Source organism: Vigna radiata, unplaced genomic scaffold (assembly GCF_000741045.1).
Source record: "Vigna radiata var. radiata cultivar VC1973A unplaced genomic scaffold, Vradiata_ver6 scaffold_354, whole genome shotgun sequence".
NCBI lineage: Eukaryota > Viridiplantae > Streptophyta > Magnoliopsida > Fabales > Fabaceae > Vigna > Vigna radiata.
Window position 1 is genome coordinate 7,932 of NW_014542191.1, and position 14,130 is coordinate 22,061.

At 33.7% G+C, this 14,130-nt stretch overlaps 1 protein-coding gene across 3 annotated transcripts; it reads right to left on the minus strand.

Annotated features, from left to right (window-relative positions):
- Positions 1 to 944: 944 nt before the first annotated feature.
- Positions 945 to 10,768, minus strand: LOC106779233. Of its 3 annotated transcripts, none has more exons than XM_014667305.2 (10): positions 10,520 to 10,768; positions 8,800 to 10,387; positions 7,100 to 8,461; positions 6,526 to 6,908; positions 3,662 to 5,409; positions 2,753 to 3,179; positions 2,386 to 2,545; positions 2,187 to 2,290; positions 1,809 to 1,900; positions 945 to 1,733 (listed from the first exon to the last, which is right to left on the minus strand). In XM_014667305.2, the coding sequence occupies exons 1-10, from the start codon at positions 10,696 to 10,698 to the stop codon at positions 1,660 to 1,662; spliced, it is 6,117 nt and encodes a 2,038-aa protein (XP_014522791.1). In that variant the 5' UTR covers positions 10,699 to 10,768; the 3' UTR covers positions 945 to 1,659. The 3 variants fall into 3 exon arrangements, 2 of the variants coding, with proteins under 2 accessions (XP_014522791.1, XP_022632226.1); XM_022776505.1 differs by having other exon boundaries at positions 8,800 to 10,392; positions 10,520 to 10,650; XR_002666345.1 differs by having other exon boundaries at positions 1,703 to 1,733; positions 1,809 to 1,910.
- Positions 10,769 to 14,130: the final 3,362 nt, after the last annotated feature.

Below are 14,130 nucleotides of genomic sequence, written 5' to 3' on the forward strand. Positions count from 1 at the left end.
AGTACCATATATATACATACAAGGATCCTATAATTCTTCATCTATTAAAGGAATGACAGGTGCACAAATCTGCACAAATTATAATAATATCTGCACAAATTATAATAATATCTAAATTATAACTAACACAATATTTGATTGCCTAATATCCTTTAATAGAATATTTAGCCTATCTTAACAAAATTTTCCAAATGTAAGGAAAGTGTTATACTCATCCCAATATTTATTAAACTCTACCATCATCCTTTCATCCATATCTTTCATCCATCTTCGTCCTTTAAATTTTTCTTTAAAAGGGTTTCGTTGTTCCAAACTTGTAAAAAGTACAAGTTGTGTAGATTAACTTAAGGCATAAACAAGTTCATAATATGATAAAATGGTAACAAGAAAACAGAGATTTTTTTCTACTCTTCTCCATTCTTCCTCAAACAGACCATACTTATAATTCTCATTAACTAAGTGTAAACTTTCAAAACACATGTTAATATTTAAGGTTTAATTTCCTTATAATCACATTCTTACCGAACAAAACTTGTGTACTTTTATTTATTTCTTTCTATTACCAAAAACACAACAAAATTCATTGCTAATTCATATTCGCTATAACAATGATGTTTGTGTACATCAAAATATATACATCAATGGGTTATTATTATTTATTCAATATTTTAGACCATTAAATCACAATATTAAATTTTTATTAGTAGTTTTTTAAAACCCAACAAATTATGGATCATGTGTTCTAAAATGAATTAAAGAGACTCTACAAAAGGTAAATTGTGATTTTTATTTATACCATCTACTTAAATCCAACTGTTGCATACTATTTTTGTTATTTGCGTACATATTAAATAAATATTTACTTGACAACAAAACTTAAACACATCTTGAACATCAGACACCCACACACACTCACAACCACACTATTAATTTACAAATATAGTGTATTTATAAAAATATAAAAAAGACTTTATAAAAATATAGCAAAAAAATAAACCAAGAAAAGATGGAGGAAAAGATCGTGTTGGAGTTAGTGAATTTGTGTAAAGCCATGAACGGGGTGATACTTGGATGGGTGAAACCTCTGCACATGTGAAACACGCAACTCAACGTAAAAAATGTTGTCATCAAAATAATTGACAAAGAATGCTCACTTGTACTTGAATAAAATTTATAAATTTATTTATTTATTCGACAAAAATTATAACACACTACCACAACAACAAAAAAAAAATAACAAATTAATCTACATAACGCATGAAAGGAATGCTATCATAACCCTCGTGGCTCCTTCAAGTATTGCTTTATTGACTAAAATTCAATTTATCCAACTGTATAAATTAAAAATTGAACATGGGAAGATTATCGTCCCTCGACCAGAAGTATAAATTCAATTTGTAGAAACACAGTACTGGCTTTCCGTTATATTAGGGCAAAGAGTGTTGCACATCGACCCAGTTGATACATAGCCAATTTCTTTAAACATGTTGGCAGATGTATCATCTCACCGTGCGTGCCTAGAACACTTTGTTGGGAAACCAACTCTTGTAACGTCTCCGCCTCGGGAAGTTAATCACATAATTCCCAGTTGTAATAATAGCTTGCTCTCAAGCCAAAAGAGGAGTGCACAAAAGAACTATCAGCAACAAAAAATCAAGATCAAACTTTTCCTTCGTATTTGTTGAGTTTGCGATCATGCAAAAGACTGGCCAGCGTGTTTCTGCAAGGTCCCTCTACAAAAACGAAATTGAAATTAGGTCGTTCCTTTAATTCCTTTCATAAAATCTGATTGAGTCGTAATTACTTACCTCCAAAAACAGTATGAAGATATTGAAGATCATCAACTGAGCAAGCGTCTATTAAAGCGTAAACACCCGGTCGTAGAGCTTCATCTACTTCTCTGCAATTAACTATGCAATAATTAATATTTGTAATGGTTGTGGTCATCTACTACATCACTCTATTATTAACACTTTCTAGTTGTTATTAAGTTCAAAGATATGCATTAGCAAGACAGACTTTATATAGATGAATTGTTCTAGGCATTTAGAAGCATTTTCAGATGGACAACGCTTAATAAAAAGTCAAACAGAAAAGGGGCTCTGCAGTGTGATGGAAATGTAATAGTCCTCAACTGGTAAACTTTTGACAGAATGAAATAACTGAATAGTGAGACGTAAATAAACCTTCTGATGCCACTTCTCTTGGGACCATATCCTGAATAAACCCATATGTAATTGGATAAAAACAGAGAACATTGACGACTAAAGATATCTTTTTTCTGTTCTATCTGCATCATGAATACCAAAACAAACGGGTGTAAGCAAAAGGAGATTAATTTGTTAAATTAAGGCCATAATTCATTCAAATATGCATGTCACAAACCTCTTCATAAATTCTTCTCATAAAACAGGCACATTTTAATTCCTCATCTGAAGAAAAGCAACCCTTATTCATTTTTGATTCATCATCAGATACTGCCTCCAAGCAATTAAGAAGAACAGCAACCGAAGCTTCAAGATGGGCAACACGCTGTCTGCACTCACTGGAATGATTGTACCAAATGCACAAAATGTGGTTAACGATAAGGCAAAGGAATATCTAATTGTCAGTATATTACAATAGCAGATTGCAGATAGATGCTATCAAAATACATCAAATATATATTCCATAGCAAATGCATCATTTCAAGCCGTTCAATAATGAGAAGCTGTACTTTGTTGAGTGATTTACAAGATAAAATAAAACAAACCTTGGACGATGCATAATAATGGTACACAATAGTTGACAAGACACAATGAAGAGGCTAACTAAGAACTGGTGATCAACGTGACCCACTCTCTTTACTGGATCACAAATATGATTTTTTGAAATCATCAATGGTTCTGATGGACCAGGCGCTTTAGTAACTCTAAACTGACAAACATTCTGAAAGAGTACGGCAGGGATATGTAATATTTGACCCACATCCATTGGGAATTGAGCCTGTTTTCTAGAAACTGTAACCAGTACTTCAACACCCATGAGAATGGCTGACCCAGGATCAGGAGTACTGACAACTGTTCCAGATGCCAAGTTATCATAAAAAATAAGCAGGGTCTGTAAATGCACAATAATGTTGAAAACAGCAGATACTAAACTCTGACTGTGTCTTTTAATCATCTTCAAGCCTTTCCGACCTTCAAAAAGAAAAAGTTGTCATTAAATAATGATAATATGAATGTATTGTTATTCAGCATTTTGCATTGATTCCATCCAACATGCGATAGTCTTTGTTTGATAACAAGGTACTCGTCAATTTAGGTTTGCTTTAAGGATTAAAGAAATGAGGTCAGGACAATGTTTTTAAGTAACAGGCAATGTTACGATTCCCAAAAAAGTAATGTCAAAGACAACATAATATATCAGTGAGCGTATTAACCATTATCTAACAATGACTTTCATAAGGAAAAGCATGCAGATTTGTTTTCTGAATAAAACTAATAAAATTTTAGTTAATATCAACTGAAATTTACAAAATTTCTGAAGTGAATCAGAATATAGTATTCATGTAATGACTTTAAGTACAACTAAAAGGATACAAAATAAGGGATGTAATTTGCAGAATTTAATTAAATGATTAAAAGAAATGTTAGTTCAAAATAGCCATGTTCTTATTTACCTGAAACAAATTCAAGAATCATTCTGAAGCAATCAATGCCACCTGCCACAACTGACAAAATTTCCTCCCCGTCTTTACTTGTTTTTACATCATAAATCAGAGTACATCCTTCTAGAATACCTACTAGAGATCTCTCAATAACCTGTATAGTAGACAAAAGATGCAGCTCAGATGACTTCTCTATATATGCTTTGAATGACTTCCGCAGCCTGGTTCTAAATTCATCCAAGGCAAAGCAGTGCAATTCAGTAGAAGAATAAGCTTCAACTGATCCACAATGAAGTGGCTTTGCACTTGACTGTCTTTCATGAAAGGTTAGTGTTCGCCCTTTTCCTTGCAACAAAATGGACTTGCCAATTGCCCTCATGTGAATCTGAATCAATTCTGTGTGGACTTTTCTAGAGCATGTAGGATCGGTGAAAGGAAAATAACCTACCAATTCTCTCAAATAGCTGCAAGCGCCATCAAGCAACAGCAAAGCAGATTGTTGTGGGACCACAACCATCTCTGAAAATTCTAGTAATAGGAGTTGTGAAATTTCAATGAAAGTAGATACAAGACTAGAAGGTAAGAGACGATCATTTCTGTGCAAATTTAACCGCAAAAGAGATGAGAAAGCAATTAGCAGTTGTCTCAGCAATAAAGCTATTTCAGGGTGATCAGCTTTTACCAAACTTCGCAAAATATGCTTATTTAGACCCTGTGGCTCAGAGTAATCCACCTTGGCCAAAACCCTCGCAACAGAGTTTTCACCTTTGGGATTAAAAGCCCTTCCTAGATCACTGACACCCTTGGAGACATTATCAACTGATAAAGTAAAGCAAGTTGCAGCAGCTTTACATTCATTTTGTGGACCAGCTGAGGTATTAGCCTTAGAAACAGCAACTTTAGGTGCCAAATTGGTAAGTGACAAAGACACCTGCATCACTGGATCTTCAGAATGCTGTGTACTGTGTGAACTTTTGGAAAGTTGCTTACTCTCAACAAGAAATTTGTTCACAAAAACATCAGAAAGCTCCATGAGAAAAGATACACAACTATTTAGTTCAGAGGCATGCTCACTTTTCAACATCAATAATTGTTTTTCATCAATATCTTTAGCATCTGTTTGGCCAGTGGAGGATGTGAGGCCCCACAACACTCTACTAAAGCAACAAACTGTAGACGACAATCTAATGATGTTTTCAATGGCAAGACCAAATCCCACACTGACATTATGAGGGGAATTGTTAATAGAAACAAGCAAACTGTGTTTATGCTCTTTCAAATTCTCAGCCATAAAGGTTAAACATTTCAATGCCTCAAGCTTGGGGGAGTTCTGAGAAGATGCAATCAAATTATTCTCTTCATGGCAAATCATATGATTAGAGATCTCTTCACATGACACTTCAGCTTCTTTATTAATGGAAAAAGCATGAAGACTTTGATATTTACCTATGCTGAACAAGACATGTGATGTGTAATCCAACAAGGAAAACATCATAGATTTACATAAAATAATATCTTTTGCAGAGAATGCCTCTGTAATCCCCACAACCACAGATAATGACTTTGTAATCCATAAAACAGGGAATGAACTTTCAGAAACAATTGTGTTTGGTAATGATTGAATATTCTCTGCCTTCTCGTAAAATCCAATTAATATATACCATAATGCCTTCCGACACGAGACAAATAATCTTAAGTACTCACAATAATAATCCTGGTGTGCTGTACACTGAAAATACAGAAGAGCACTGACAAGAAGCCTGCAAAATTTAAGTACACAGAACTGAGAAGGAATCATTGTGTCTAAAGCCTTTTTATCACAGGTAAAGGATTTCTTTCTCTGCAGTAAGGGTAAAGGAATGTAAGATAAACAAATTTTAAATTTTCTGTGCAAGGAGAGATGGTTTTGTCTTTTAATCCAATTACTTTCTTGCTTCTAAACATATAAGACAAATATAGAGTTGTGAAAATATAAATAGAAAAACAATGTTAGTTAGTTGGCTGTTAGATAGGCTTGGTAGTAGCTGAAGTAAAATTAATTACAGTGATAAATCTATTAGAATAAAAGCAACTACTTGAGATTAAAAACAGAGAAATATACTTTTAGAGGGCTATTTGGACCTTTCTCATGTTCTACTATTTATATTGATAAAGAGTTGATACAATAGGAAGATGGAAGGTCAAGGAACTATCCTAGACCGCTTGGTACAGTAAGTAGAAATAACCCAACACACTGCTCCCTACTTTAGTCCTTCTTTCTGACTACACTGACATAAGTAGACTTAATAATTATTCCAACACAACTCATCAAAGAGAAAGGACTCTCTCCGACCTGCACATCAAAGCATAGGATTGTATTTGAAATTAGGACAGGAAGGAAAGTAGAATTAGTTAAGAATTAGGACGGGAAGGAAAGTAAAATTAATTAGGAATAACTATAGTAGTTAGCCAATTAGCTAGTAATTGAGGGTTATTTAGATAAATAAATAGGAGGATGTAAGGGGAAACACACATTATGAATTGTTAGCATTTGGGAATTGAACAAGTACTTAGTTATTCGAAGGGAAACACCATTCCAAGATAACTTTTTCCTGGTTATGTTCATTCTCAATCAAGAAATAAAATCATCCATTTAGTTTCTTTGTCTTAAATTCCAGGTTCCTATTAAAGTAGAAATAGATAATGTTAACGGCCTCAATGTGTCTGCTATTAAGACTTTTGAGCTCTTTAGCACTCTGTTTGCTTTTAGTTTTTGTCTTTTCATGGAATGCCCTACCTCAACATTAGTTAAAAATTTTCACCTTTGTAGCACACACAAGTTCTTTTTTCTATCTGAACAAAATACCATAAGGTATCCAACAGAGAGATGAGTGTACCTTTCAAGGTTGAAAATACAAGTCATGAGATATGAAAATGATCTTGCATTTATATCTTGCATCCAACATAAGAGATCAAGTAAATGGTGGCATTCTCGAAAAACTTTGTCTGTTACAGGGAAAGTCTTTTCTTTTCTGCTCATATCCGCAGGAAGTTTGCTGTCTGAATGAGTGTTTGAACTTTCCACAGCAGCAGAACAATCAACCCGAATCTCTTTATTCTCATCAATAAGCACTGTTGACTTATCAAGGGCGCTTAAAAACTCAACCCAATTAGGCAATGACCGAAGATTCACATCAGTACACGGAACATTACTAAATAATGGCAGTGCAGATTTCTCTAAAGCATGGCAGAATATTGAGGCCAGATTCCTGTGGACAAACTGAAACAAAAATATGAAATGAAGACATATAAGTGTAACTTTATCTTTCTAAAAATATCACACCGGAGCATTGAACAAGAAACAAATTCAAGATGTCTATAGAAAGCTAAACCAAATACTGGAAAGATTAAATATGGGTGTTTGTGTGTGAAGGGTAAAAGGAACTGTTTATAACAAAAGGAGGATCTTACTTTTTGTTTATAAAAAAGTGAATCATTTAAAAGTTTTGATGATATTTGTGACAAAGTGACCCTCTTGAGCAGCTTAAATTTGTCGAGTTCTTGCACACCTGACTCTTGAAAACTACTTGTTACACTTTGAAGGTAAGTATGGAATAAATGTGAGAAAAACTTTTTCATTTGCTTCTTTGAAGCATGGTTGCTCCAAACATCAACACTTTTGCAAAGATTAGACCAAATGAGTGTTTGCAATGACTTTCTGTCAGCAAAATAAACTCCTAGATCACATTCGTTGCTTTGAGTACCCACAGAAACTACATCTCCACAAGTTACATATTCAGAAACAAAGATTGGGGATTGAAACACGCATGATAAATTTTCCATAACAAAATTAGTAAGTCCAGCCGCTTCTTCCTTCAGTGTGTTGATTTGGGATCTATAAGGCTTCTGCAAATAATGCTTCTTTTGCATATACTTGAACAATAAAATCTGTTTATTCACGTCAACAAGCCTTCGAAGAGCCATAGATTGAAAGATATAGATCAAAGGGGAAGAATCATCTGAGCCATGTTTAAGATATATGTCAGAAATAAATTTCATAACATCAAGGAGGGAACCTGAGGGTTGAACAATCCAAGAAAAAAAGCTGAAGTCTATCTCATCAATCCTGTCCATCAACTCACAAGCAGAATATGCTGTGTAATCTACCACCTCCGCAGACTTTTTTGGCAAATCAGGAGGCATAAGGCTTGCTTGCCTATATAAGGTTTGGCAAGACACATACAACTGAAAGAAGAACACAAGAACCCATTGGCTGGACATACCAAATTTCTTTAAAAATTTTCTCTTTCTAACCACTCGATCAATAGTTTGACCTGTGACAAAAGAAAAGAACTTGCAGATTGTATCTGGCTGCTGTCCAACTAGAATACTCAAGTAGGGACGCATTAATTCCATAAGTTCTTTTATGGAAACTCCAAAAAGATTGCGGTTACTGTCAGTGACCGTCACTGAACCAAGCACTAAACAATATAGTCTAGATAGCCCTCTACCAAACAGTTCCACTTGCAGATTAAAAAATTGCAATTTCTTGCCATCAACCAATGGACAGAAATCTTTCATCCACATGAGAGATTCTGAAATATCATCTCTTATCTGTCTAATACACCCACACACCTGCCCTTCTGGAATAGATTCAACAGCTTTATAAATGGCGTGAATGAAATTCTGTGAAGATAACAGCCTTTCAACTGCTTCAGAATGAACTTCATTAGACAGAAATGTCAAAAACCTAGAAGAACTTTCTTCAGTATAACCCTCGGGACATATAATAAGCCTTATAGCTTTGCACAGTGCTAAAATAGCAACTTCCACCTATAGCATTTCAAACATGTAAACATGTAAAGAACAAGCCTGATTTCCATCCAAGTCTTGGAGGACAATAAGAACAATAAGAAGCAGACAAATACAACATAAGCTGAATTAAAGCAAAAACACGACATTTATTAAAGATTTCCCTTCACCCAAACATCATCCCCCTGCCCCATTCCAAACACCATACCTAGAATAACACCAAGAGACTAAGATACAAAGTAATAAAACCACCAACAAAGCTGAACCATGCAGAACCTCTAAAACATAACTTGCTCTACAGGGATCTGGTGAGAAAAAATAAAATATAAATGACCAGTAATAAAAATTTTAATACGAACCTGGCGTAATTGACTGTAGAGATGAATTGTTTGGCACTCCAGGGAAGGTATAGTACAAGGTAATGAGCATTGATCAATAGCATTCTCCAAATTGCAATTAATGGCAGAGAATGACAAGATAAGAAGCCATAAATTTACCAAGCCTTCACCAATAACCTCATATTCAATCTGCAAAAGATATCCCATAGCGACTAGAATCTCATTAACAGGCAAACCATATATCTCCATCTTGTTAGTTGTATCATAATTGTAGAAATGGAGTACACTAGTAGAACTAGTTATCAGTGTATTAAATATTTTCTTCAAGAAATTGAGACAAGCTCCTCCAGATGTGTCTTCTGTTCTCAAATAAACTTTCTCTCGCATAAAACTAGCAAGCAAATTACCAATAGACTTTAGTAAACCATGAAGATCCAACAACAGGGTATTGGCATCTACTTCAACTTCAACGTAGGCATTAATCTTCAGCAAAAGGGGTTCCATAATCAGTACAAAAAAATTAAAAAGTGATTTTTGAATGTCTGCAGAAATATTATTTGAGTTAGAATGTTTTTCTGGCACTGGTTGCCTTGAATCACCTATTTTTTCTGTTGTCTTGAGCCCTTCATCCAGTTTGAATTTTCTTGCTGAAGTAGCATATAAATGAAATAACAAGCCCAAGCTACCCATTGCCATAGCATTCTTCCTAGCTATAATTCTATTTAGTACATCAAATAAATGTCTAGTATAACTCTTTATAGTTGTTTTTGAGTCATTTGATTTTTTATCACATGCAGTAACATCATTTTCTGAACCATGTAGGCTTAAAAACTCAGAAATATGCACTTGATGAAAAAGGCCATGAGAAAGAACTTCTTCCACTGCATCTTTTAATCTCGACGTCCAAATGGGATTACTTCTATTAACCCGAAGATGCAACTCACTAGATAAATGCAACAGCGGCTCAAGAAGTTTATCCACAAAATTATGAAATCCTTTCTTAGCTCGATGGACACTCAACTTAGAGAATGGCAGAAGCACTGACCACAGAAAGCGTTGTGCAAGAGCACCCACATTGCTGTCATCAAGACTATTGTTATAAGTTTTCAGCACAAGATCAAGCAACACCTTGGCTGTCTCAACCCACAAGTCCAAGTTTTTATTTGACAACCCACCATGCGACAAGAATACCAACGAAACACAATCAATAGCGGTACCATACAGTTTAAACCTTTCTTCGGATATAATAACTTCTCCTGAACTAATACAGGTGTCTTCTAGCAGTAACAGAAAATCTCTGGCAACAAACTGAACAGTTTGTAGGAGGTTCCGGGGCATACTCCAAGAGCCGTGAAACTTCAAAGACTCCTGCAAGCATAACTTGAATATCTCCCAACAACGAATATCCATATATGCCTCAAACCCCTCGAGCTGTGGTGTCTTCCCATCGCCCCAGTTTTTCTTCCCATTTGGAGGAAACAGCAATGTCACGATCCAATCATTAAGATAAGATATTAGTCTTGGAAGTTTTATAGTATTACAATCCTGACAAGCGCCAACACCATTTTCCGCACTTGACCGCACAAAATTAAATGCCTGATTAACCTTACTGCACTAAGGCACACTCATTGTGAAGAATAGAAAAAAAAAAATATCTCAGTGCCCATTCGAATAGCTAATAGAAAACGGAAAAAACAGATTAAAATATTGTTGAAAATATGATTACAAAATAGAAAGTAACCTGGAAAGATCATGGTCTTTGTCTTGGATGCAAAGTATGAGTTGAAGATTGTTCCAGGGACCGTGACGCTTCGGAGCAATATCAGAACGGTGCCGTTTGGAAGAAGTTTGAGGTTCGGCATCGAATCTCTGTTTCCGCTTCTGATTTTGCCTCTTTGCATTTGCTTTCGAACCGGCCATGGTCAAGCTTTCTTCGAAGTGAAAGGCTTCCGAATTGGTATGGTAATAAACCCTAAAAGCTATTCTAGGTAGGGTTTAAGCCCTTAGTACCGATAAAATATTTTAAGAAATAGATAAATATAACAGGTATCCCTGTATGACTTAAATTTATAATTATAATAATAACTTAAATTTATAATTTATAATAATAGTTAAATGTTTATAAATATGTTAATTATATTATAACTACAAAATTTAATTAAAAATCTTAAATATAAAAATTGTAATTTAAATTAATGATGCATAATTTATATCTTTATATAATTTTATTTACAAAAACAAGAAAAATAAAAGCATATCACTATGAAAGAGATTAAAAGTTTAAAAAATCTCTAAAATGCTTTTACTAAAAAATTATGCAAATATATATTTATAAAATATTTAGGTTATCAAAATTTTTAAACTATTTGCTATATTTAAGATTAAATAAGTTTTTAATTCTAATATAAAATTAGAATTCGTATCTTTCAAACTTTAAAAAATATTACTCGTTAAATTTTAAAAATAATAAATATAATCTTTTAACTAACATTATTGCTGTCTCAAATGTTAACCGTAAAAATCATTTAACAAAAACAAATTAATGTAATTGAAATAAGAAGATTATATCCCATTGCTTTTAAAATTTTGAAACTAAAATATATTAAAATTTAAAATAAAAATAAATTTTAATTTTTCATCCAAGTTTAAAGATTACAAACATATTCAATCCTTACTTTTATATTTGAATATTTTTTTTAATCATTATTTTTGAAATTGAAAATTTAAATTTAAAAGGAGGAAAGGAAAATAATCTATACTATTATTGTAAAATCCCTAAAATATAGCATGAAACTATATGAGAGGGTCATCACATAATAATAAGGCAGTTAGTGTAAATATTGTTAACTTAGTTATCCTAAAATAACCATAATTATTAAAAAATTTACAAAATTATATGTTGATACATAACTATGTACAGGACTGAATGGTTTTATACTAAACATATGGATCCTCCTCTTCCAGTGTTTGCTCCAAAGAGAGCTCATCTCCCTCTGCTCACACTCACGGGATGATCATTGCAAAGGATAAAAACGAACAGACAAACATGACAAAAGAGAAAAGAAGGGTAAACTAGTGTAATTTAATTGATCAAAATAAACATCCAATTCAAACAAGTACATAACATGTAATAGTCGAGCACTTAAAATCATGCAATGACCGACCACTCAAACAAGCAATGACTGAGCACATTAATACAGTCAAAGACTGACCACTTGACTTGACCATCCAGATTGTATGAATATGTAGCTTGAGGTCGTTCTTGCGCCCAGGGGTGTAGTAACTGGAACACCCTCAGTTGCCACCCGGGGTTAGTCCGTTATAACTCACTTAAGAACCTATAGGCTAGGACCTTCTGCTATTATCACGACATGACTTACCTATCTTTACTTGAGAATTGGTAATCATTAAAATTTCAAGATGAACGTCGTGGATTTCGCTGTCCATATTCATACTTTATCACCTTGATAACCAACCACTGAGACATTCCTCCTTGGAACTCTCTTTCATATCCATATTAGAAATCTCATACCATACTTTAATCTCATACATAATACATTTAAACAACTGAAATAAACACTTAGAGTATAACATAACCACGACCCTCTTTAAAGACCGAATACTTCATAGTAAGATCAATCCGAGCAATAAAAACTACCACTACTCGTGAACACGACCGAATGGGAAAGATCAACATAACCTATGAACAAGACCGAACGAAAAAAAAAAACACACACACACACACAACACCTGAACATGACCGAACGGTCATTTAACAAATAAGGCTCAAGCATGAGCCGAATGCAGTTTGAAGGCCAAACGCTAGAACGATTGAACACTAGAGTTAAATCGAACACCTTTAGCTTAGACAGATCATTTAGAGCTTAGACCGAAAACTAAGAACTTAGACAGAACACTTATAGCTTAGACCAAAAACTAATAACTTAGACAGAACACTCATAGCTTAGACCGAACACTTAGTGTGAGACAAACGGTTTCTTACTATCCAAAGAACATGACCGAACGGTCCATACTAGGTAAGGCTGAGGAAGTGGCCGAACACTATTAAGGACTAACCACAGAGAGAGACCGAACACTACAACATGTTCAAACATGATAGCAAGGCCGATGACTAAGGTTAGACCGAACAAACTAACAAAACCGAATACTACTGTGAGACCGGTCACTAAAGCATGATCGAACGATCATTAACAGGTAAGGCCCATTAGAGGTCGAACGCAATTAAGACCGAACACCGGTACAAAACCGAGTACTAGTGTAAGACCGAGGACATAGACTATACCAAATACTAAAAGTAAACCAAATACTTTATCTAGGCCGAATACTAGTTAAAGACCGAAAGTTATAACTAGATCAAATACTATCACTAGACCGAACGTTATACTCAACCAAATATTGGTGCAAAGACCGAACAATCATTAACTGACAGAATTTAATTAAGACCGAACACAAGAGGAAGACCGAGCGGTTAACAAATAACGCTCAACGAACTGCATAAATCTGCAAAATAACTACAAAATTATGAACAATGCCTAACTTTACCAATTCACTGCATTTTTCCCAACTTTAAATCCTCTAGAATTGTAACATATACCTATTTCCACTTCACTAAGAGTATCTAAATCTTTCTAACATCATTCAAGAGATTTTCATCTCAGATTCAAGCTTCAATTCTGCAGAATCATCAATTGCATGAAAATTCAATTCTCCCACTTTTGGTACAGTTTGAGTGACTAAGAGGTTCTAACACGTCCTAAACAACTTGTCTAGACTCTCCCCCACCAACCAATTTTAATACATTTATCTACTCTTGACAGACTATTTTCTGGATCCTTACAATTATATAAAAAAATCATTTTTTGGTTATAAACATTTATACTTAATTATTTTAATCTTATAAAAAGACATTAATTAATAGGTTAAAAAGTTATTTTTAATAAAAATGTTTTTACAAAATTTATCCAATGATAAATTTGGTTTTAATATGAAATGGTATTGTTACATTTTGAAAAAAATTGAACTCAAACAAATAAATATATATAAATTAAATTGGATACAAGATAATGGCACATAACATTGTCTATCATGCGACACTTACAGTGTCTTGTGTTATACTATGAGATCTAACACGTGGACAAAAAATTTAAAATAAAATCATGAATTGACATTTGATTTATCGTTAACGTAGTAATTTTTTAAAAAAAACTTAATTGAATCACTTTTTCAAAAATTAAGACATAACTGAAAAAAAAAAAAAAAAAACTAAGTTGCATCAACTTAAAACTTTCCAACCAAACTTAAAATCAACCACATTTAAGATCAACCAAATAA